General features: G+C 43.9%; 2 protein-coding genes across 3 annotated transcripts in view; one reads left to right on the forward strand and one right to left on the reverse strand.

Moving 5' to 3' along the window:
- The first annotated feature begins 22 nt into the window (after positions 1-22).
- Positions 23-13573, forward strand: tti1 (TELO2 interacting protein 1). Of its 2 annotated transcripts, none has more exons than XM_088937669.1 (8): positions 23-83; positions 1611-3926; positions 7123-7296; positions 7483-7628; positions 8498-8638; positions 9123-9327; positions 11653-11740; positions 12373-13573. In XM_088937669.1, exons 2-8 carry the CDS (start codon positions 1646-1648, stop codon positions 12554-12556), a joined length of 3219 nt encoding a protein of 1072 aa, XP_088793795.1. In that variant the 5' UTR covers positions 23-83; positions 1611-1645; the 3' UTR covers positions 12557-13573. The 2 variants fall into 2 exon arrangements, with proteins under 2 accessions (XP_088793795.1, XP_088793796.1); XM_088937670.1 differs by having other exon boundaries at positions 7123-7263.
- Positions 13574-20797: 7224 nt separating this feature from the next.
- The window catches only part of LOC148818145 (V-set and transmembrane domain-containing protein 2-like protein), a 44647-nt gene continuing 39629 nt past the window's right edge, over positions 20798-25815 (reverse strand). Inside the window, exon 4 of the mRNA XM_088937576.1 lies at positions 20798-21784. Within this exon, the coding sequence (XP_088793702.1) occupies positions 21449-21784 (336 nt within the window). The 3' untranslated portion in view covers positions 20798-21448. The remainder of the gene's footprint in view (positions 21785-25815) is intronic.

Raw genomic sequence — 25815 nt, forward strand, 5'->3', positions numbered from 1 at the left:
ATGACGTATCTGCAGCAGGACCATGCTCTGGCTGGCTCTTTGCTGTCGTGCTGTGCTCTGTGGAGAAATGTTAGTTAGAACAGGTAAGAAGAACGCAATGTTTATTTATTGGAGAAAAACAGTTATCTTCCACTAGTTTAGAGTAAAAAAACAGACAGAATATTAATATGCATAGCTATACAGTTATTACTGGCTCTTATGAAAGTGGTCTGTTTTTTAACCTAAAATACATCTCCGGTATATTTTCCTATGAAAGGTGTATGTAACGTTGCTTTATTTTATTTTTTTAAGTACCAAGTATATTTTCGAGATCTGATTTTTTTTTGTTTTAGATCTTTCTTTACGTTGTATTTTTATACGATGTAAAACAATTGTTTTACCGTGAAGTACTGAGCATCCATATATCCTACCACGACGTAATTTATTACAATATTCTGTTCTACAAAAATGTAATAGTCTAACTTAGTAGGTTTGGATCATTTAGAATACAACGTAAGACCACACAGGCAGCCATTAAAGGAGACGCTTTATGTAGGAAAAGGGGATTCGGTGAACGAAGGGATGCAGATAAGAGTACCGAGCACTTCTTGTGTTTACTGGCTATCACCACCAGGCGGGCGGATGAACTGGGACATTCAGGGATGAAAAGTACGGAAGCGCATTGTTGCCACCAAGGGAAGAAAATCGCCCCCTTATCCCGTAATTACGAGAAAATTATCTCGTAATTACGAGATATTAATTCTCGCGTACTTCATGTGATCACGCGATAGCACATTTATCATACAATACCTATATCGCTACGTGTGCGGGGTCCGGACTTGCAGTTTTAAGCAGTGGAACTGATCACACTTATAACTGTTCACAACGGAACCATCGTTGATTTTCCCTCTTAATCCCACAGAACTGATCCTCGTGCTTATAATGATTCTGTTCATATGTGCTAAAATTGCAAGATTTTATTATGACTAAACCCCAGTCGAAAGTAAATCTGTACAAATTCTGCAGGGCTGGACATTGTCACAATTAATTAACCGAAAGTGCCAGCCAAGTTCACGGTAGCTTCAACATGCGTTCAGTGCACAACGTAACAGGATGTCCGTACACTGAAGTAATTATTGCTATCTCGTAATTACGAGATAAGGGGGGCGACTTTTTTTTTTCCTTGGTGGCAGCAATGCGCTTCCGCAGAAAAATAGTATAAAAAGCAATATTTACTTTTTCTTGAATTGTATTTTATATACAGATGCGAGATCTTTCACGCATAAGGAGAACATAGGTTTGCAAACTGCAGGACGTTTTCAAGGAAAAATAATTTATAAACCCAAAAGACCTCGAATTTGGTTGTGCCATGATAATATGCAACTGAAGATAAAATAAACATACTTCAAAGCACGATGTGACTTGGCTGGCATCCATGGATTAAGCCAATTAAGTTGCAGATCTTGAGTTCAAGACAGAAGCTGCTTCTTGGAGCTTCCATTGTTTTTGGAAACGGACCTGGATAAACTTACGTCACTCTGGAATCAGGCTTGTTAGAGCACACTTGCTGTTGGACCCTGCTGCACACATGCAGGTTTACATCATCGGCTGAATCCTCTTTCTGTCCACAGGTTGCTCTCGCTGAGCTGGAGGATTGTGCCCACGGATGGCTCTGATCGATGACCCCAAGGTGGCCTTTGCCGCTCTGCGGCCCGTGTGTGTGCCTCTGATGCGGGAGCAGACAGTGGGGAACGTGGAGCGGCTCTGCGGGCAGCTGCGAGGGGTGAGCGATGCGGCCCTGCAGCAGCTGCAGGAGTATGTCCTCTTCCCCCTGCGCTTCATCCTCAAGTCTCCCGGCTCCAAGAAGGAGAGCTTGATCCATGCCGTGGTGGAGTGCGTTGGCTACGTCTTGGCCAACACGTGTGTGCAGAGCTGGGACTTACTCCGGGCCATCTTCTCAGAGCTCTGTCTCTGCCTGTGTTCTCCCACAAACCCTGGCAAGCCGGCTCCCGTATCCGAAGAGCTTAAAATGGCCGTCCTCAAAAGCCTGGACGCTCTGCTGCACGCCGCCTACGGAGACATCCTCCTGCAGCTCTATCAGCCAGCCATGCTGCCTGGCATGGGACTTGCCATTTCCCTGCTGCTTGAACTGGGAGACCGAGAGAAGGCCAGGAATGTCCAGGCAGCTGCGCTGAAGTGTCTGCAGGTTCTGCTCCTGCAGTGTGACTGCCCTGAGGGACACGTGTCGATGACTCAGGATGAGAAACGGATCCTGGGTAGCACCTTTGCCTCTTTTCTACCGGGAATCACTGTTAGCTTGTCTAGAGTTGTTACTGGAGATGTCAAGCAAGGTCATGCAGTGACAGTAAGTGCAATGAGGATCTGGTACAAGACTGTAGGCCTGGTCATGGCTGATGACCAATTCTCTAGGACAAATGACATAGAGAAACCAGCAGTGGAGCTGGGGAGGGCTGCGGAGTTGGTGGTGCAGGTAAATGAGGAATGGGCCAAGGACACTTCAGCAAAACTAGCAATCCTCCTGAAGAAAATTATTGCATGTACTTCTGCTCATCAGCACTGGAAAGTAAGACTGGAGCTGGCAGAGTTTGCGAACCATCTCCTTTCTAGCTGCCGTAGCTACCTGGGGGACTGTATTGGACTACTTCTGGAAGCTCTGGTGGGTCTGGTGAATGATGACAACACAACAGTCCAGGAAAGGTGTAATGAAGCCTTACATGGGATAGCCCAGCGGAACCTGACTGAGCAGAACCAGATGCTCACAGATGTTCTGTCAGAGAACCTGCACTCGCTAGCCACTGTTCTTCCTCGCCTGATGAGGACATCAGATGATCGTCACAAGATCTTCACTTTGAATGTTTTCCTGGGGTACCTGAAGATGCTTGGGCCTCGGGTGGGAGTGGTGCTGAACTCGGCAGCTCACCTCCAGCGTGTCTCCAAAGCTCTGATGCAGGTTCTGGAACTGGATGTGACCGATGTCCACATTGTGGAGGGGAGGAGCTCTCAGGATGTGGAAGAACTAGAATCCAGGCCCTACGAAACCCAGGCTCAGAGAAAATACTTCCAGTGCTTCACGGATGTAAAGATATTCACCTTGCTTCGGCAAATTTGCAGGTCGCTTGGTTACTATGGAGATCTCTATCTGTTGGTGGACCATTTCATAGACCTCTACAGGGAATCTTCTATCTACAGAAAGCAAGCTGCCTTAGTTCTCAATGAAGTCATTGCAGGAGCTGCTGGCATAGATATGGAAGAGACTCAAAAGCAGAATCTAACAAACCAGGAAGATGTAAAAGCAGCAGTGACGTCTATCATTGAGGAATACATCAGCCCAAGCAACTGGTATTTAGCTACCAATAAAGAGGAGTCTCAGGAAGGGGAGAATAACCTCTTTGGCCAGTCCCACATGCTGTCCATTACAAATGAAGCACAAGGGGACTGTCTTCAGTTCTCCTCTGTGAACAAAGTCTCGACTGTTCGCCAAATGAACAGCAATATCTGGCAGATCTGCATCCAGCTGGAAGGGATAGGGTGTTTTGCTGTCGCTATGGGGATGGAATTTCGTTTGCTCCTCTTGACAACCTTGTACCCTGTGCTGGAAAAGGCTGGGGATGCAACTCTGCTGATCAGCCAGTCAGCTCTGGGTGCCATGAGGGATATCTGCAGTGCCTGTAGGTATGAGTCCTTAAAGGACCTCATCAGTGAAAACTCAGACTACCTGGTCAATGATATCTCTCTGAACCTACAGAGGCTGAGCCAGCACCCCCATGCCACCTGTGTTCTTAGTGTAATATTTAGCCACTCAGACATCAACCTGCTGCCATTGGTGGAGGACATCATTCAGGATGTGTTGATGGCCTTGGATCACAGCTACAATGAAAGGGCATTGATGTTCTGCACGGTACTGCTTTCACTTATGAAGGCTATAGGTAAGGTGTAACACTGCAGTCATTGTTACTATGTCTTTGAATGGGTTTCATGTGATACATGTCATTGTCTTCAGGGATTCTAATTGAAAAGGAGGCCAAGGTGCATGACTAAACATCTAAACAGAAAACACAGTTTTGGAGTTGGCGGGATTTCCCTAGCTCTGGTATTTTAGACTGCTCTTGCAACCACCATCCCCTAAGGCAGGGGTTCCCAATCCTGGTCCTAGAGGATTGTTAGTTAAAAGGCTACCTCCAGTAGGTTTTAAAAAGGAAAGCAGTCTCACAGTTCAAACTAATCCTGTTAATTGGCTGGAACAGGTGTGTGGGTTTCCAGGACCAGGACTGGGAACCCCTGTTCTAGGGTATAAAACAATTTATAAGTCAGCGGCCTAGTCCAACAGGTGTAGGAAAAATAATGTCTAGTATGCCAAAAATGGGAGATGAAAGGTTTATAGGTATACAGCAGGCTGATTACCATGATACTGCTCCAATGCTATAATCTGGAAATTGTTCACTGACCTGCAAGGAAGTGACACTAATTCTCTGTCAAGTCAGCAGCCAACAGCCATATCACTCTGCAGCTCACAGCTGGCAACCCACTGAAGCTCAGCAGGTGTGAGCCTGGTCAGTATCTGGATGGGAGACTTCCTGGGAAAAACTAAGGTTGCTGCTTGAAGAGGTGTTAGTGGGGCCAGCAGAGGGCGCTCACCCTGCGGTCCATGTGGGTCCTAATGCCCCAATATAATAACAGGGACACTATACTGTAAACAGGCGCCGTCCTTCGGATGAGACGTAAAACCAAGGTCCTGACTCTCTGTGGTCATTAAAAATCCCAGGGCGTTTCTCGAAAAGAGTAGGGGTGTAACCCTGGCGTCCTGGCCAAATTTCCCATTGGCCCTTACCATGACCTCCTAATAATCCCCATTTATCAGTTGGCTTCATCACTGTTCTACTCCCCACTGATAACTGATGTGTGGAGAGTGTTCTGGCGCACTATGCCTGCCGTCACATCATCCACGTGGGGCTGCACATTAGTGGTGGTGGAGGGGATCCCCATTACCTGTAAAGCGCTTTGAGTGGAGTGTCCAGAAAAATGCTATATAAGTGCAAGCAATTATTATTATTATTAAGACAGAGAGAGACAAACTGTTAGATCTGATAGATCCTGATCCATGAATGAATAACAAGTATTTATCTATAAATAATTAAATTGATACAAAAAAGGTTGTATGCAGTGAGCAAACAGGATATGATTTCTTTAACATTTTACCTTAAAACAAAAGGCAAAATAGGAGTGCAGAAGTATCACCAGCTGTAGTCCTCCTGACAACAGGAGACTGGGAGCAGCTCATGACACACAGAGCTAGTGCTACTGTTGGTGACCAGTACTGATTAATGGCCACCACAGAACACAACATGGTGTAGTTGCTGAGTGACCAGTACTATAGTTTGTACCAAAGTCCTAAAACACTCCCAGACAAAATTATAGAAGTACCAATTGAAATGAAAATAAATTTCAGTTGGTCACTCTCTGATGACAGTTCTTGGTTTACACTGCAGTTGAAGAATTTATTCATAGAAGGAGAGTAGGGAAGCTTGTATATTCTTCACACACTGGAGCTTTCTGTGTATGTTGTAAGTTCTGTTCTGACATAATAATAATGATTATTTGACAAGCACTAAGTTAAAGGTTCAAAAAGTTGTAAGTAGGTATTTTTATTGTTGTGACAGCCAATATTAAATGACTTCTAGTGGGTGTTTTGTGATAGTGGCTCAGTAATGCAGTGGTCAACATTATTGCCTCGCTACGCTGGGGCCCAGGGTTCAATTTTGGACCTGTGGTGCTGTCTACCTGGAGTTTCTATCTCCTGTTTGCGTGGGCTTTCTCCAGGTGCTCCAGTTTCTTCCCATACTGGTAGATTAATTGGCTTCTGGGAAGATGGGCCCTGTTGTGTGTGTCTGTGTGTGTGCCTTGTGATGACTGGCATCCCGCCCAGGGTGTGTCCTGCCTTGTGCCCATTCCTTGCCAGGATAGGCTCTGGCTCCACTGCAACCCTGAATTGAATAAAGCGATTAGAAAATGGATGGATGGTTATTTTGCATTACTGTGGATTGGTACCATTCTAGTAGAATTCAGTAAAAGGTATATTTAGCTCAATTGTTTTGAATGTTTGTTCTTGAATCAGAGCGTATACTCTGTTGTATTATTTTGGCTGTAGTCTATGAAGCGCCCAACAAAATAAATTTAAACATACCATGTTAAAAAAACCAAGTTTGATTAAGTTTTTACTTCCAGAAACATATGTTCATAGAAGAAAACTTTTATATTGGAAGTATGTTTTATTAATTCTTAATTAAATTGTTGATTCTTTGATGGTAAATTTCTCTTTTGCAACTGGTCAGTTGTATGTTGTAAGCCAGCAGCCATATCACCCTGCAACTCACAACTGGCAGCCCCACTGAAGCTCAGCAGGTGGGAGCCTGGTCAGTACCTGGGTGGGAGATCTCCTGGGAAAAACTAAGGTTGCTGCTGGAAGAGGTGTTAGTGGGGCCAGCAGGGGGTGCTCACCCACGGTCCATGTGGGTCCTAATGCCCCAGTATAGTGATGGGGACACTATACTGTAAATAAGCGCCGTCCTTCGGATGAGACGTAAAACCGAGGTCCTGACTCTCTGCGGTCATTAAAAATCCCAGGGCTTTTCTCAAAAAGAGTAGGGGTCCTGGCCAAATTTCCCATTGGCCTTAACCAATCATGGCCTCCTAATAATCCCCATCTATGAATTGGCTACATTACTCTGCTCTCCTCCCCACTGATAGCTGATGTGTGGTGAGCGTTCTGGCACACTATGGCTGCCGTAGCATCATCCAGGTGGGGCTGCACATTGGTGGTGGTGGAGGGGAGTCCCCATTACCTGTAAAGCGCTTTGAGTGGAGTGTCCAGAAAAGCGCTATATAAGTGTAAGCAATTATTATTATGTTACCAGTGTAAAGCTTCTGTTCTGGTTCCAGTGGATGACAAATGTTTTAGGTTTTCTTCATGGTAGCATTTATTCTAGTTGTCCTTTATGTGCCAGGGTGGAGGGAAGAAAGGCAGCGCTGCGCTGGATCAGAAGTTAGTCCTGTAAAACCGCAATAATAACTGCAGTTTCGTCTTGCTGATCAAGGCCACTTTGACACTTGTGTTTTTGAGAACAGCGAGGTGGTTCCCAGCCAAGGGAGGGGGAGAACACACTGGACCAGCCAGCGAGAAGGAGGCAGCAGACCGGGAGGATGTGTTTGATGCGAGGCAGTTTCTGCTGGACTACCGCAGGCAGAAGGAGCTGGCAGAAGGCAACGGTGGGGAAGAGGAGGAGGATATGGAAGATACAGGTTGGGGCTTTTGAGGAGCACAGCATGTAGGAGACAGGTGGCCTTTGCGCTGCTGAAATAGACCCTCTCACTGAGACTTATCACAGTTACACCATCCAGTGTACAACTGCTCGTGTCGTTTGAATGAAAAAAGGGGGTCTGGTCCATCATCATCTTTAATGTGTTTTGGGTCGCCCTGATTTCCAGAACCAGCGCCACCAGCCCCCGAGCCAGAGGTGGATCTGGAGCCCGATGGGAAAGCTGCTCTCCCGCCCCACATTGCCATAGCCAAGGAAGTGATGGAGAGGTGCATCCACCTGCTGTCGGACCCCAGCCTGCAGCTCAGGCTCAAGGTGAAAGAACAGATCTGAGCACGGCCTCCAGGAAGGGCCTTGAGCAGATCATACCAAACATAATATGTTGTGGTATGAGCTGCCTGGCAGAAGAGTAAGCTTTGTTCACTATTGGTGCTTGTGTAAGAGGAAGCCTTGATGCCCCATTTCTAGTGCAAAATATATATTTAAACTAAGAGAAGTTAGTGTTCTTGTTTCACTATCATTTTTAGCCCCTTTTCTCTACCAGTGGAATGTCCACAGCTGAGCGTCTGTTCGCCGGGGTTTAGGAGTGGCTCAGAGCTGTATTGTCTTCAGGGAGCCCCAAGACAGAAGCAGTGCATTAGGACGTGATCACCAGAAAGGTCACGGCAGCCAAGTCTGAAAGTGCTTTAGAATGTCACATTTTCACGGGTAGGGATATAGTTTTGTCACAGTGGGAAATAAGTATCAAGGCACCCTTGACTGAAAATAGCAAATTTCATGGATTTGTCATGGCAACCGAGTAAAACTGGCAAATCTAGAATTACAAGATTCCCTCTGTAGACAACAGAAATGAGTAGGCTTTAGCTGCAAGCGTTCACTGACTTGTGACAGGAACCCAAGTGGCTGTGACTTGGTTCGTATGTTCTAGTGTCCTTTCCTGTCTTACAGGTTTCAAAAGCACACTGTTTCTTCATCGGCAGCAATGCACACAATACCTCCTGTTTTTACAGCAGGAAGCCCAAGTGCACTGTCACTGTGACAGCATCACGACCATATCTCTTTTTGTGAAAAACTAATTAACATTAACAACTAATGGATGGGAATGGACAAGCCTCTGCCAGTCTCAGTGACAACACGGGGGGCGTTGCGCTGTAAGATGAGAGGTGTCGTTCGTGTGGCTGCAGGTCCTGGACGTGCTGGAGCTGAGCGTCGGGGTGCTGCGGAGCCGGGAGCGCGAGCTGCTGCCCATGGCCCACCGCGTCTGGCCGCCCCTCCTGCGCCGGCTGACCGGCGACGACCCGCTGGCTGTGCTGCGGGCCTTCAGGGTGAGTGCCCTCCCATCCCCCAGGGCATGCTGGGAGGGCAGAACGCAAGAGCAGTGCGCCTCGACTTCCCTCTGGCTTCCTTCTGTGTCCACTGCTTTTATAGTGTCTGCTGTTTTTATTCGAAAGTTGGTTTTTTAATCCGTGAACAGATGTCTAATTAAAATGTTCTTCTTGGGGAGCAATTCCATAATAGGAAGTACCGACTTGCTCCGTCTTCTAATTTGCGTTTTTTAGAAAACTAGAATAAGATTGGATGCCGCCTCAATGCACCTTAATTTTTGTACTAAACATGTTCATATTTTTATTCTTTTATACCTCCTCACTATCCACAAGCTTATTTAGAAGCAGACAGAAGCACTTTGCTTTTAATGATGTTAACTCTCTTTTCAAACTTTCTTTTTTACTTTCTCGGTCTGTTGTCACGACAGTCCTGTTTTTATGCTCACGTTTGCTGGTATTCGCCTTTGTGTGTGTGCTCCCCTAGGTGCTGTGCACACTGGGAGAGAGCTGTGGTGATTTCCTGAGGAGCAGAGTGTCCAGAGAGGTGCTGCCACAAGTCACAGGCTCCCTGGTGAAGCAGGCCACAGTAAGCGCCAAGGCTGGGCCCATCTACACCCACACCCTGGCCTACAAACTGCAGCTGGCCGTGCTGGAGGGTCTGGGGGCCCTGTGTCTCCGGCTGGATCTAGGTAACTCAGCAAATACTGTGAAGAGTACCACGAGTCCACACGTACCATGGGATTTAGGGAATCATTATAGAAGACTTCCTGACAAACAAACAAGAATCCTAAGCTTCATACTTTTGAACATTTACATTTCTGCTCATAACAACAACATTTTGATCTGAAGAGGACGTTTTCATTTGCTTATTTAACTCATCTTAAATGTAATCTCTTAACAATTTTCATAGTCTTTTTATAAAGTCCAATTTTGATCATCATTTCTTTTCAATGACTAAAAAGACTGATCTTTCACACTCTGACTGAGGGTGGCAGTTTTAGTTTTACACTTCTCACTCACACACAGAAAACAGATAATTGAACTCTGAAAAGACAAAGGAAACTGGTTTTCAAAGTCAGCTTTAAAGTAAACAAATTGAAAATCTGGGTTTTTTTTTTTGCAAACCCAAAATAGAAATGGCGAAAAGTACCAAGATTAAAGATGCAGATAAACCAAGCACAATGTTTAAAGTAATGATTTAGTCACCATGAGCTTCACGGTTTAAGGCCTCGCTCCTGCACAGACTAGTGGTGTGTCATCATGCAAGAGTTACTGGTGTCCTGTCCTTTGGATGAAACCTAAAACCTGGGTTTGACTATAAGCATCTCAATAGGGGAGGCTTTGAATCAAGGGGTCTGCTCGATGGTTTACTCATTTTGTGAAAGACTGAAAAACAGAGCTCTTGCTGATTTTGTAACTCCTACATTATCAGTAAAAAATCTTTACTTCACAAAACAAGTATTTGTTTAAAGGAGAGGTATGTCTGATTGTATCATTGGCCTTCAAATTGTAAAACAAACCTGAAGAACAAGCTTCAGTCCTTTAGCATCCATTTCTGCACCTTTTTGTATACTGAATCATTTGAAAAAGGCAGCACACTATTTGACCAGATTGGCTGTGATAGTTGAGAGGAATTATTTCAAGAATCAACCACTAGATGTCAGTGTGGGGTTGTAAAACGATTCTGCATCACTCAAATCTTGGCTGTACAGCATTGCCTTCCTTCAAAAGGGATAGATCATGGTTATATTTGACAAAGCAGGAGAAGTTACTGTTTACAGGAGATTTTACAAAGGCTCCCATTGCCTTTCAAGACTTTTTTTGTCTAAAAAAAATCAATTTCAATAAACAAGGAAACTTTTTCTTAAAAGAACACGCTTCTCAAAATCCCCCTCTAGGTTTTAATTGAATAGGCTGGAGCTGAGACAGAAACGCTGCAGTCTGTAAACATGCTGTCTTACTTTACCGTAGGGAGTTCTTCCTGGAACAGTCGGAATGCAATTACAGTCAGCATTATGAAAGCTCGCAATGCAATAACTCTTTGATTTAGCTTTTGCCTAAAAGCTGTGTGGAGCTTCTCTCTTGTTGATTCTCTAAGTCTATTGTTTCTGCTCTGAAATCACCAAGGGAAGTGTATGTGTGGGGGGGTTTGCATGAACATTAAATGTACTTTTTATTGTTATTCTTTTACTTGGGATATTCTGAGACAGCAGGTGGATGCTGATGCTGTGTTCATCCGGTAGGTTGGGTCACATGCATGGAGAACTGTTCTCTGGTTGTATAATGCAGTCGAAATGGGGGTGGATTTTTGACTTGCTTCTTCGATGAAACAAAACTAATTTTACATCTGTGCCATGAGGTCCCAGTTTAACCAAACTGTTGCTGGAATACACATAAATTTGAAATGCAGTGTTGGAGCTGAGCACCATATAATGCCATTGGCACACAGTGAGGCAAACCGCCTGTTCCCTAATGTCACTCTGATTTTTAATTCATACCAGTCCCCTGCTATGCACAGGCGATAGAGCTCTGTAGATACACTGATAAGTACAGGCTGTATTGCAAAGGAGCAGGTAAAGGTTTATTCTGTGCTGAAAGGAAACAAAAAGAGACACAACATTTTGGCTGTGGAGCCTTCTTCAGGCTGTATTGTATGCGGTTTGATGTCATTTTTGTTTTGCTTGAAGAACGGAAATGTGGATTACACAGTAGAAAAAACAGAAGTATCCATTGCTAGCATGTTGAGATTACTAGAGATGTTGCAGGGGAAACGTGTAGCTATTTCTGGGGGGGTGATCATAAGTCTGATTGACAAAGGGCTAATAAGCTAGCAGACAACTGCTCTCTCCATTTGACAGGAAGGAGGGCAGGCTGAATATGGACAAAAATAAAACTGAAATCAAATTATTCACCATCTCTTTCTGTATTAGAAAGAAGGGAGGGTGAGAAGATTGAATTCAGTTTCCCTCAGCTGCTTTCCCAATCCTGGCTTACCTGTGTCCGCTGCTCTGTAGGGGATGCTGACCTGGCTGCTGTTTATGAAGCCTGCCTGCCCTACCTCAGCTGCAGACAGCCTCCCAAGCTGCAAGAAGCCTGCCTCAGGTAAGGCCACACACAACTATACCACTTATATCACTTATATTTCACAACTATATCACTTATCTTTTGGGTTTTTATCAGGAAAAGGAGTTTTCCCATGTGCATGTGAAATCTTATTATAGGGTGAGCCTGTTTGGCTCATTTGCCCTGGAGCGAGTGATGAGTACAACAACCTGGAGACTGCAGGTTCAGACCTAGACTATGCTTTTAAGAACCATGCACAATGACAGTACTGTAACCCTTCGACTGAGTTGGAGAGAATTAGAGGATTTATCTACTGGATACTGACATATACCAGCCAGAGCAGTGTCCACACCCAGCCTGGGCATTGAGTTCCTCCGTGTCCCATACCAGGGGTCCCTAGCAAGTTTGACTCTAATCTGAATGAAAAAAGGGAATTTTTAGTGTGAAACATCCACCCCTTTTCAATGATGCGTTTCTCAATGAATAAAGGGATGTTCCTGAAGTCTTCCTAACCTGGGCCATCTGGAAAAGGACACGCCCACTGCACCGTCTGTTCCGACATGTATGATGTCCCGTTTCAACCCTGCTTAACAACCTGCACTTGATAACAGCTGTTTCAAAAATTCAGTATGCTTTTCCACACGCACCTCACATCGTCTTTATTTTCACAGTGTGTTTCAGCATCTAATCCAGATCGACCCGGATGCCTTGTGGTTCGCTCTGAACGAGCTCCACTGTCCCCATGTGTACGAGCCCGAGTACCCAGAGCTGCACGCCATGAGGCTAACCGGCATGGGCAGACCGAGGAACGAATTCACGGACAACATTGTCAAGCTACTGGCTCAGACGCAGTGACTGCGGAGAGGGGAGGATTCACCCATGAAGGGAGCTGCCTACCCTAGGGAGTTTTCCGCTGCCTGCACTGTTCCGCTGGTGGCTGGCGCAGTTTCTATTCTTAAGTGCATGTAGTTTGGCAGTGAAGGGAGGAGGGATCTGGAAAAGAAGAGGCTGGTCTCTCTGTAGGTACATAAAAGTAGCAGTTTTTTCAAAACAGAATTCAAACTTGCACAGGCACTGAAAGACAGAGCTTTGAGGCTGATGTCCCTTTTTTGGATGAAGGTGGCCAGAACCAGAGTGTTTCTTAATTAATAATGCCAAAGGGGGTTTGATAATTGTGCTGCCTGAAACCGTAATTGGATTTTTCAAATACTCTATAAATTATTTAGATGACCAGCACTGCGCTGCATAATACCAGCGCCTGGGGAATAACAGGCTTCAGTGCAGCAATTAAAGCTGTTTTGGTTGACACCGCAGTTAAAATCGCACCTGGAGAGAAACCTCGAACAGTTCTGTCCTGGCAGGGAGAGGAGGGAGCTCCTGCAGGAGAGAAGCTGTGCACAAACAAGCCAAAGAGTGTCCTAATCACACTCCCTGAGCTGTTCCTTCTGGCATTCAGAGCTGAATTTTTGTTCCTGTTTTTAAAAAAGCCACAGGGGCCAAGAGTTCTTGTCATGTCACCGAACAGTGCTATGCTAAATAAAAGCAGGCAGACTTCAAAGAAGTCTTTAGTCCTGTAATGTCCATCCCAGGTCACTTGAAGCTGTATGTTTTTATGACTTATGTGTTCTCTAATTTGACTTTTTTCGCCATCTGTTTTTGATTAAGTTTTAATATAAATGTTTTGATAGATTTAAATCCTGGCACATTGAACAATAAGCCATATTGGTTAATTGTTTTATTATACTTCTAGATTTAAGCCTCAGATATTATAAAAATGACAATGAAAGTGTAAATTAGTTTTTTCTCTATTAGTTTTTGACAGTGTTGATACTGTAATGATCTCTAATCTAAGTAAACACGCTTTCAACTCCTGTATAACAACCACTTGTTCAAGCAGTAAAGAACCTATTCATTTGCAGATCTTCACAAAGCTGTCATTGGCACAGGCCTTGACTTTTAATTGCAATCAAAAACTCATCCTTGATTCTCGGTGTAGAGAATGATGCTGTGATTGTGACTTTGCAGTCCAAGGTTATTTCTTTTCATGTGAAGAAGGCACGTCAAAGCAGTGTTTACCAGTTTCCTTTGTGTAATTTTCTGCAGTTGTTTTGATTGAGTGTTTGAGCAGATGGGCTGAAAGGCATTCGGTATTTCAGCGTTTTCTGACACTGCTTCTTTGCAGTCAAACTGAAATTCTGAAAATGAAAAGCAAAAGACATCTTCTAAAGCTAGTGAAGGACTAAAAATATGGCAGAATTGTGTGATGCTAAGGGGTGATTTTGATTTATTTTTCATTTTATGTGAAACATATTTACATTTTTTGTTTTTCCCCTTTGATTTAATTTTCGAGTGCACCATGAGGCTTGTAGTGTCATTTTAAGCCCCTTCTACCCATTCTATCTATTTCCTGAACCTCAAGCCCCCTGCTTGTGGGGTCATTCATCTCTCACAGTCTCACAGCACCAGAAATGAAGCCTGAAGTCTTCAGCTCCTGTTTACTGGCTGTAGGTGCAACAGACAAACAAACTGTATTTAAACTGTATTATTTGGCATATATTTTATAGTTATTCAAAATAACCTTCCTCCATAGAGTTTAGGAATGTAGGTGATAAGTAGAATTTAATCCAATATTTTCTTAGATTTGTGCACTGTGAACCTATAGGGTGTGCATTTTGCTGGAAAATATTTTTTAAATAATACCAACTGAAGCACCTGTAGAGGTAGTTTTCCATTATGTCAGTCTGATATGAATGGTACATAAAACTCCTTCAGTTTCTAAGAAATTGAGAGATATTATTTGCCAGCAGACATATCACCCTCCAACTCACAACTGGCTGCCCACTGAAGCTAAGCAGGTGTGAGCCTGGTCAGTACCTGGATGAGAGACCTCCTGGGAAAAACTAAGGGTGCTGCTGAAAGAGGTGGAAGGGGCCAGCATGGGGCGCTCACCCTGCAGTCCATGTGGGTCCTAATGCCCCAGTATAGTGACGGGGACACTGTACTGTAAACAGGCGCTGCCCTTTGGATGAGACGTAAAACCGAGGTCCTGACTCTCTGTGGTCATTAAAAAATCCCAGGGTGTTTCTCGAAAAGAGTAGGGGTGTAACCCAGGTGTCTTGCCCAAATTTCCAATTGGTCCTTACCAATCATGGCCTCTTAATAATCCCCATCTCTGAATTGGCTTCATCACTCTGCTCTCCTCCCCACTGAGAGCCGATGTGTGGTGAGTGTTCTGGTGCACTATAGTTGTTGTTGCATCATCCAGGTGGGGCTGCACACTGGTGGTGGTGGAGGGGATCCCCATAACCGCTTTGAGTGGGGTGTCCAGAAAAGCGCTATATAAGTGTAAGCAATTATTATTATATAACAGCGTGGTTTTTTTGTTTTGTTTTTTTTGTCGCTGCCTGTTCTTCCCAGACCCTTTCTGAAATGTCAGACACAGTGAGCCATGCTGGCCTGTTTATCGATACAATTCTTCTTCTTACAGAGAACTGGCATGCCTAATTTCAAAGGGCAATAGGCAGCTATTTTTAAGGCATCTTGGTTCTGCTGATAACATTGTGCAGATAATCCGTCACCAGCAGAGGGAATAGTTTCAGTACAGCGGCTGGAGAATCCTCACAGTTGCAGTGTGTAGCACACTCGGCAATAAACTATTTTTTGTTTCCCTTTCATGGGTAGAAGTTGTCATTAGCTTAAGGGCATAATTAATTCCTTTTATAGTGACATTTTTGTGGCAGAGCGTTTTGTCTGACCGTGCAGAGGTTACCGGACTTCGGAAGTCGTACGAGGCCGCTGGAAGAATCGCTGACACAATAACGGATGCGGCTGCTGGGCAGATCCAAAGAGCAGGGCCACGTGTTTTCTCCGCGCACAGCAGTAGTTTATCTCTCCCGTACATTATTACTTATTGTGCTGGCAGTACTGACAGCCTAGCTGTTATTTATATGCCACCGAAGCCCGGCAGAAGACGCGTGCTGTAATGGGATTTCCTTCCAAATCACATTCGATAAGCGGGAGGTTTATTATGCTAAATTTCAAGTGAATGTGACAAAAGCATTGTTTGGCAGATTAAACCGTATTTGACGTACACAATACCAAAAATGAAGAAACATCTTTAACAGCTTTCCAAGAGGAAGAGCCTCTTCACTCTCGGGGAGGGAGGATTCCGACTGAACAGGTCTGCTTTTGGGAGCTCGTAGGGTTGCCCTTGTGTGCCCTTGTGTGACTGGGATAACCGCCACCACAGAAAAGGAAAGGGCTTCCAGGCACTTTACAAAAGTGCTGCAGCCAAGTAATTTGTGCTCAATGTTTGGAAGCCACTGGCTTAAGGGGACAGTATTTAGCAAACCGAGAGAATCAGACACCCTCTTGCTTAGACAGTAGACCATTAGAAGTTAACCCAGCAGAAACAATAGTTCCTATTTACTTAGCAAGTTGGAGCAATCAGGTTGAAGTGTGGTAGTGGTGGGGGGAGGAAGGGTCATATCCAGGACTCTCTAATTATTGGTCCCAATCCTCAGCCACTGGCCTCTGTTGCCCACTTCTTTTCCATTCTTAATCCAGTATGTGACCTGAGGGATCCCTCTAACCAGTTCTTCTGGTTTTCATCATTGTGAAACTATCAGTGACTTCATTGATCCAATAATTGGCTTAAGTGTTCGATATTAACGATCTATAGTCGCTAAGAATATCTTACCAGAAGGTCTGGGATCACCGTGTGGTCTAATACTCCCCAATAATGCACCTAAGGAAGCTAGTAGAAAGTACTACATTTCACTTACTTGTAATACATAAATTAAACTCCTTCATATTTACTGTAGCACGATAATACCTAACTAATGACAGTCACTCTCTTAAAACAATATTAAAATATTGGCCGCCTACAGCCACAACCCCCGACGGCTACTCACCCACCCATCCCCCCACAGCTGCCACTCTCCAACACCTCCGCCATTAACACCTGCAGCACTGAAAGCACTATGAGCACCATCCCCCAGGCCAGGCTGACCATCACAGCTGACCAGGTGAAGAAGGAGCTGAAGAGGCTGCACGAGGGTAAGGCCACAGGACCAGATAACATCTGCCCCAGAGTTCTGAGGGCCTGTGCTGATCAGCTGAGCGGAGTGCTCCAGCGACTGTTCAACCTGAGCCTGCGCTTGGAAAGAGTCCCGGTGCTCTGGAAGACATCATGCCTGGTCCCGGTACCAAAGAAAGGGCGCCCCTCTGTCCTCAACGACTACAGACCAGTTGCACTGACTTCTCACATCATGAAGACACTGGAGAGGCTGGTCTTATCCCACCTGAGACCCCTGGTCAGCTCATCACTGGACACCCTACAGTTTGCCTACCAGCCCAGTGTTGGTGTGGAGGATGCGATCATCTACATGCTGCAAAGGGCCTACTCACACCTGGACAGGGCTGGCAACACTGTAAGGATCATGTTTTTCGACTTCTCCAGTGCCTTCAATACCATCCAGCCCTTACTTCTAAGGAGGAAGCTGGAGGAGATGCAAGTCGATGCCTCCACGACCTCGTGGATCACTGACTACCTGACAGGCAGACCACAGTCTGTGAGACTTCAGAACTGTGTGTCTGAACAGGTAGTGAGTAACACAGGGGCACCTCAAGGGACAGTTCTTTCTCCATTCCTCTTCACCCTCTATACTTCGGACTTTAAGTACAACTCAAAGTCATGCCACCTGCAGAAGTTCTCAGATGACTCTGCAATTGTGGGATGTATCAAGGGTGAACAGGAGGAGGAGTACAGAGTACTGGTCAGCAGCTTTATGGAGTGGTGTGGGGTGAACCACTTGGAACTGAATGTTACAAAGACAAAGGAACTGGTGGTAGATTTCAGGAGGAAAAAGGTCAAACCTACTCCTGTCTACATCCATGGGAGTGGCGTGGAGATGGTGGACTCGTACAAGTACCTGGGAGTGCACATCGACGATAGACTGGAATGGTCTAAGAACATCGAGGCCATCTATAAGAAGGGACAGAGCCGACTCTACTTCTTGAGGAGGCTCAGGTCCTTCAATGTGTGTAGTAAGATGCTACACATGTTCTATCAGTCGGTGGTAGCGAGTGCCATTTTCTACGCAGTGGTGTGCTGGGGCTCTGGGATTAGAGCAGTAGATTCCAAAAGGCTGAACAAGCTCATCAGGAGAGCAAGCTCTGTCATTGGGTTTGACCTGGACTCCTTGGAGGTAGTGGCTGAGAGGAGAATGATGTCCAAACTAGAGGCCATCATGGACAACTTCTCCCATCCCCTCTATGACAGGCTTGCAGGAATGAAGAGCACGTTCAGCAATAGACTGATTCATCCACGGTGCGACAGGGAGCGCTACAGGAGGTCATTCTTGCCGTCTGCCATAAGACTGTACAATGCATCCACCTTGCGTCTTGGCAGAGGCAACATCGACAGTGACCTGTTTCTGGACTAAACGCATCTACACATCTACTGCTACATCTGTTCTCTTTCTTTTTCTTTTTCCCGTTTACAACCACTTTTTGTGCAATATATGCCAGGGACCTGTGCAATACATTTATATTTATATCTATAGTTACATCTATATTTATATTCATATGTGTGATACGATTTTCTGTGTACTGTTCTGTTCTAGTTTGTTCTTGTGCGTCCGGACTGTGAGTAACTCTTGTATTGTATTGTATGTACTGTACTATTATTATATAATTCGTTACACTGTGGCTGTGTTGTGTGTGTTAAGCTGCTGTTGCACTGCAATTTCCCTCACGGGATCAATAAAGTATCTATCGATCTATCATCTAAATGTCATTTTGCAGTCCTATGCATTATATTTTCTTTTATATGGTCTCCACAAATATTTCTGCAGTTGGCTCAGATACTTTTTGCAGGTGCCGTATATACAGAAACCTATATGTAGCTTGAACAAAATAAAACTTCAAATTTAAGGACTTTTACAGGACGTTTATAATATGAACACAAAGCAGATGGAGAAAGGAATTACCAGTGTCTCACCCACCACAGTATTCAAGAGAGATGAATTTCAGTTAATCCATCCATAATGACCCAGAAGAGCCTGTTTCTCCATCAGATTAATGTACATATTAATAAGGCAAATGTGTTATGAATTCTAACTCTCTTGCATACTCCACAGCACAGCCTGCAGAATGTAACGAGTGGAGGGGAACTGAAGAAAGTGAAGGGTTCTGTGTTCAAAATGAAGATCCAAGGAATATCAGGGCGTTATTGCAGAATAAAACTACAGGCTGGTTGTATTCAGGCTACGATCATCCATCCATTTTTAAGATGCTTCGTCCAGTGATTGGGGGGAGCTGGAGCCTATCTCGGCAAGCAACAGGCACAAGGCAGGGTACACCCTGGATGGTACACCAGTCCATCACAGGGCACACACAGACACCAGGGCCCATTTTTTCACAGAATCCAATTAACTTTCCCGTATGTCCTGTTTCGTTTTACACCGCTGGGACGCCAGAGCACCCAGAGGAAACCCATGTGAACAAGGGAAGACCATACAAACAGCACCCCAGGAATTGAACCCAGGGTCCCAGTTGTGTGAGACCGCAATGCTAACCAGTGCACCTCCCTCATACCATAATATTGTGCATCAATATACAGTAGATCATTCTCATTTCTCTCTCCATTGACACAACGTTTCCTGTGGATTCTGTTCTTTGGCTGTAATGTTAGCTGGCATGTGCCATGATTGCCATCTGTCATGCCAGGGCACCTATTGCTCAGCTTTTGAGTGCATCAGTTCATATAAATTGGTTAGGTTGCCGAAATCTGCGGCTGAGGAAATCGAGAAGGGTCATGCTGCCTTTCACACATGCAGTTCATTCAGTATCATTACTCAGCTGGCCGGCTCTCAAGCCGTGACTGTACTGGCTGGTATTGCAGCTATGTACAGGTCCTTTAGATAATTATAGCTGCTTGATTTCGTCACAAAGAATCTCAAACACTTCAAACAGCATGGGAGGGGACACAGTCATTATACAGTAGCAGCCTTGCTGTACAGCGGATCAGATAGAGAATTGAGAAATCACATCATCAACTGAATTAAGGGGTAGTTTGAAGCAGGGCTGTTCCTGGGCAGTACTGGAACAGGAGACCTCTAAGGAAAACCAGGCCATGACTGTAAATGAGGTTGATGGACTAGTGGCAGTCATCCCCCGGGAGCAGAATTTATAAACCACTGCTGCCTATTGTGCTATTAGGATTTGTGTGTTCTTGTGCATTTGACGTGTCTGTTGTAACTCAAGGTCCTATCTCAGGATGAGATTCCAATTTCCCAGTAAATTAATGTAGTGAGAATTTAGAGAATTAAATTATGCACAAAAGATAACCTCTTCTGAGATATTGTACCTGAAAAAGTATCCCTCCTTCATTTGCCTGTTTTCTGCTGAATTCACCTGAGCACATCTGTGTATCAACAGTGAAACAAGAACCAGAGGACGCAAGTGGAAACTAAGGTGAAGTACATTTAAAGCTGAGATTAGGAGGCACATCTTTACATAAAGGGTGGTGGGAGTCTGGAACAAGCTGTCCAGCCTTGTTCTCAAAACTGATGCCCAGGTTTCTTTCTGGCAATGGCTTGAAATAGTTTCAATAAACCAACAAGAAAAATGGGTTGAATCCTCTACAATCTAACCTTTGTTAATATTCTTATATTTTACACAACGACCACGGTAGGAGGTTTGACCATAAACCTTTGTTTATAAATACCACAGCTATGAAAGAGTCATTGAACAACTAATACTACAGGCATAACTAGGAAATTAAAAACTGCACATAAGAGCGGTTTTGTTGTAACCAGAAAATTCTTTGTCTTCTCATTTTGTTTTCAGCTTTTTTTATGCAGAATTTTTAAGTTGGCAGCTAGGTAGTAACAGAACTTGTATAATACAGGTCAATTGAACATACATTTTTCTCACAAGTCACAGAATACAAACCTTAAGATGCAAGAATGACTGCACATTTTGGAAAAACAGCTCGGCAAAATATTGTCCAAGCTCAGCTTTTAAAGCAGACGGAAATGTTTGTTGATATCTTAGGCATGCAGTGTCATGGAAACCAGTCAACTCCAGGTGTACGATTCATGTAAGATCCATTTAATGTGTTAAAGGCATAAGTTTCGGGTGAGACCAACATTCTAAAGTAATTTTTGAAAAGGTACAACATCTTTTTTTACAGTAATTTCTTACAAAACATCAAAAGCAAAAAAATAAATAAAAAAGGAGAAACCTCCAAACAATCCTTTTACAAGCTCAATAGATAGTTTGTCCATAGGAAAGCGAAAACATTAAAATACTGTATATATTTTCTTACATATGTTTGATTTTTTTATTTAATTCTTAAGGACCAATGAAAAAATGTGCCATTTAAAAAGTGAGAAATCTCCTCTCTGTGCAGACACTGAGTCGCCCCTTCCATTGACTACAGAATTGACTATTTGGCCTCACCCCTGCGCATTATAAAAACATGGAATATGTAAAAACCATGGCCCGCTCCAGAGCACTGAGGAATGCAAAGTGATTGAATCCGAAATCATCATGCCTACTCCTTAATGCCGTCTCCTACAACAAATCCCAAATGTCCAGGTGTCCTGCCTCTCCCACAGATGAACGACAAACATTCCTATAAAGAAATTTAACATGCACTCCTTTTTATACAATTTACACAGAAGATTGGTTGCCGGGCAGTGGGATGGGGGGGGGGGGGGGATACGCAGTTTGGGGGCACTATGGGATACAGCTGTCAGTGCAGTCATTGTCGCTGTCTGCCGATCGCTTCTTCAGTTCCCGGCCCCCTTTGTGGTGGCTGTGAGGGGGGCCGTGCTTGCCGAGGTCCGAGGGGTGACTGCCCGGCTTCGTGTCCTGGGGGTGAGGGCCGCCTCTGAGGTGGTGCGGTCCCGGGTTCCGCTCGGGCTCCACCTGCAGGTAGGCGCGGACCTTGTGGTGCCTGGCCTTGCTGTCGCTGAAGTCGATCACCCGGCACTCATACGTGCCCTCGTCTGAGGGCTTCACGCTGGACAGGCGCAGCTTGTGCGAGATGTTGCTTCCAGCCACCTTCACCACCTGGATTCAGGGAGCCAACGGGAGAAACCATTATGGCCCTTTTAGTCTGGTACAACTGCGCCAATGAGAAACAAAATAAAATGGCATTTTTTATCAGAAGTTCAGCAGGAAGATTAGAGCCTAATCTTGCACACTTCAGCTCGCATACATATGGAAGTCTCACTCCCAGGTCTTTCCTTCTCTTATCTCTCTTGCATCATCCTATCTATACCCTTGCAGCAAACCCTTTCGCTCAATCCTCGCAATAGTGATGGTTGGGGCAGCTTATCCTCTCAGACAGGCCTCCATTCCCTCAGCTAGGCCAGCCACACAAAATACTTAATACATACAGTATGTCATCCTGCTGTCGCATTCCTTAGAACCTAAATATCGTGGTTAAGGGTGTTATTAATAGCAGGTACGTAGGCTTGCAAGCAAGGTTAGTCAACATCTGCTTTTGAGAAATGTGTTCACCAGTGTTGATACAGTAACTATCACTTGTTGAAAGTTTTAGATCTGGAACCCGAGACTTGCACTGCAGTTCAAGAGTGGTGAGAGTTGGAGTGTGGAGATGGTCCGCAGTAAAAGAGAAAAAGCCTATGCAAGTTCACAGTCATAACGATTCGGTTTGCGCTAAGATACATTTCTATGCATGTTCTACCACCAAAGTGGGCTTCCACGACACAGCCAGGCTTTGCTTATTTCACCAGGAATCTGAGAGTCACCTGAAACCACACAGACTGGATGCCCAGTAATCTCTCTTGTTTACGCGAAAGCCACTGGATTTCTCACGGATCTCTTTGACAAGCCTCTTTTATGTCTGAACTCGGTTTTTATCTGACATTTACTACACTTCCACAGAGCTGTGTTGTGTCCCACCTACTGTACATTTTGACTAATGATTGCAAGAGCAAACAAGCACATAGACATCTCATTAAGTCTGCTGATTTTACTAAATGTTGTGATGAGTTCTCCTTTAAATTTACTCTTTTGAAAACAAAAGGAACTTGTCATTGATTTTAGGAAGAATGCAGCACTCCTCCAACCTACTGTAATTACTGTAACTGTTGAAATTGTCAATGACTACAAGTACTAGGGACTGGACTCAGACAAAAATGTTGTGACCATTTATAAAAAAGGCCCACGGAGACTTTTTTCAGCTATTTTGAGGTCGACAGAACTATTGTAACACTTTTTTATGTCGTTTTTTTTAAAGTGTCTTAACATACTTTTTCCACTTGTTGGTTTGGCAACATCAGTATCGTTAATTGTAATAGGTTGGGGAAAATACAGTAAGTAGCAAAAAATGGGGCAAATCAAATCAGTTTAAATATCCTCTACAAACAGGGGGCTGAAAAGAAGGCCAAGAGCATTATGGAGTTTGTGTCTCATCCCCTCCATTTTGTCTCCATGTGTAACAGTAACAGACGCAGGATTTCTTTCGTCCCTGCAGCAATATCTCTATCAAACAATATAAAGTAACTCTCTTATCTCCCGTAACATTATTGCACTGTTTCTCTGTAAGCAAATTGTTTGTCTTCGTTATTTTGTTGTATTGGACTGTGCCATAAACAAATTTCCCCCAGAGGATAATAAAGCTTGAACTGAATTGAAATCTAGATTTATTGTTAAATCATTTAATTAGACAATGCTGAGCCTCCATGCTTTGGTTTTTAATGATGCTGCACACATTGTCAAAAAAGCATAGACCTGCTTCTCAACTGGAATTCATTAACTGTGAGATAAAAAATCCTCTTAATTAAACTGACAAGAGGAACGCTGAGTGTTTGCGAAGGCATTTTTTGTGTTTTGTTTTTCATGTAGGTGCAGTTAACACCCCAGAAAATTGTATAGAAGGTCTATACAATATACAGGATACTACACCATATACTGTACAAGAAGGTACACACCAATACCATACACAGGACAGGTGAATATCAATTACTGCACCAATACAGAAGTGCTTGTGAAGTTAGAACTGCAGATTTCAGTACTCCTGATTATGAGTCTGCCAGCAACTCTTGGGTCTTATCCAAGGAAGACTGAGAGGAGGATGCTGTTCTGTCTCTGCTTATCTGCTTTTCTCAGGGAAGGTCAGGTGTAGCTTGTTCATCCTCACACTGTCAGGCTGACGCAGGTGTAAACACAGAAGACATGTAGACACTGTACATAGGCAGAGTCATGCAACTGTGAAATAAACATTCCTGTATGAAAAACTGCAGTCTTCCTGTTTTTAGATTATGGATTTCTTTTGCTTTGCCTCTGATTTTTATGTTATACGATAATATATATTGTTGTATATGTATAGTATTTATGGTATGTCCCAAAATGTGTACACATTTTCAACACATTGTTCCTAATGCATGTGAAAATTTCTAGCCCTATGTAGCACATGCTGTCACAGCTCAGACACAGGGATTTATCCGAGTTGATAGCCTGGAATTAGGTCACTTTAACAGGCTCTTCATAAAAACCAAGTCCTGGTACACCTATCTATCAAGCAGCTAGAAAACACAAAGAATGACTTCTAGAAGGTAGTTTTAATGTTGACACAGCTTAAGAGGAAAAGCATCTTTGCTGTTTTGAAAGAGAAAAGGACTCTCATGGAACACCATCCTTCCTTGAGCATTATTAAGCACTCTTTGAAACATGCATCAGAACTGTGTTGTCAATAAACCTTCTCGTGTTAAAGACTAATTAAGCATGCTTGCAGACAGGCGCTCATTAAATTCAACTAACATTTGAAGACTAGGCTCAGCAGGTACTTCTTCTGCTGATTTGATGAAGAACTGGGGTTCTCAGTGCTCTTTAATTTGAACTTTCCTCAGCATTTTCTTTGGGAACTCCATTTTTTAGCTGTCACAAGAACCACACAGAGCTCTTAAGAGACATGATTTGCTAACTTTGCTAAATGCCACATTCTCTCCAAACACAGGAAGCAGAGTTACATACAGGGTGGAGCAAAAGATTTGGGAAAGGGACTCCTGGTGAAATAAATCTAGCCTGGTTCTCTTCAGCTACTAAAATACTATGCATGTTGTTATTTATTTGATGATAAAGCTAGATACATGTAGACAAATATAGTGGGTGACATGATGTTGCGGTGATTGAGTTCAGTCTGACATTCGTTTGAAAATTTGGGTAGCTGTTAGATAACGAACCAGCCTGGTTGAATTTAAAGCCCATAATGAGATATGTGTTATCACATTGTTACTGTATAGCTCAAGTGGTGTTCATTCCCAGATCAAATCTGAGCATACATCCTATGAAACCAGACACTAGATTTTACTTTTCCTCAGATGAAATATTCCAACACAAATCATGTGTAAACTGGAAAAAAAAAACACTAGATCTTCAGCAGACTATATACTTCAATACTTTCAGTTTCAGGATAAACCACGGTGAGATAATCCTATCACTCTGCGCCTTGCCAATGGACATGAGTAACTGTTAGCCCTTTAAGCAGAGGAGACCAGATGGCCCAGTGCTCACTGGGACTGTCTGAGACTGGGCCAAATCAGATGAGAACTTCACATCCTGAACAAAGGACACTCAAGAAGAAAAGGTATAATTGCAAGTCTGCAGTGTCAAATTACAGATCCGAAGACACGTACTGGTGACCGAGACCTGGGATTTTGAAAAGACCTCAGAAAGAAAAAGTCATTTAATTGAAGATGGGATCATTTTAGCTCATCTCATCTGATAGTGTTTACTGCTACTCCCACACCACAGTCCAGCCTGGCTAAAAACTAGTAGCTGGCTTGAGGCCATGCATTAGGGCTGCTCTGCTTCCTCTGCAAAGAGATTCTGGGCACATGAAACAGTGCTGCTTGAATAAAGAAAGACTTGGAAACAAATGATCACCTGTAGCCAGCAGCCAAGGATTCTTGGCACCAGAAGAATAATTACTGGACTGTACACAGAAATGAGTAGTGCCATACTTTCTTTTTAAATGCAAAATGTAATTATTTTCATCTCCTAACCAGATTACTAAATACAATTAGTATTGAACAATTGGCTCCAGTTAAGTGCATGTGCAGAAGGGTGCTGAT

The sequence above is a fragment of the Atractosteus spatula genome, chromosome 19, assembly GCF_055471065.1.
Source record: "Atractosteus spatula isolate fAtrSpa1 chromosome 19, fAtrSpa1.hap1, whole genome shotgun sequence".
Lineage (NCBI taxonomy): Eukaryota > Metazoa > Chordata > Actinopteri > Semionotiformes > Lepisosteidae > Atractosteus > Atractosteus spatula.

What these genes read in the sequence shown, in the direction of transcription:
- tti1 (XM_088937669.1), top strand. Translation starts at nt 1,646, where the DNA reads ATGGCTCTGATCGATGACCCCAAGGTGGCCTTTGCCGCTCTGCGGCCC. An exon ending in GCCTGCAGCTCAGGCTCAAG is followed by an intron (nt 7,629 to 8,497) that starts GTGAAAGAACAG and finishes GTGTGGCTGCAG; the next exon opens with GTCCTGGACGTGCTGGAGCT. An exon ending in CTGTGCTGCGGGCCTTCAGG is followed by an intron (nt 8,639 to 9,122) that starts GTGAGTGCCCTC and finishes GTGCTCCCCTAG; the next exon opens with GTGCTGTGCACACTGGGAGA.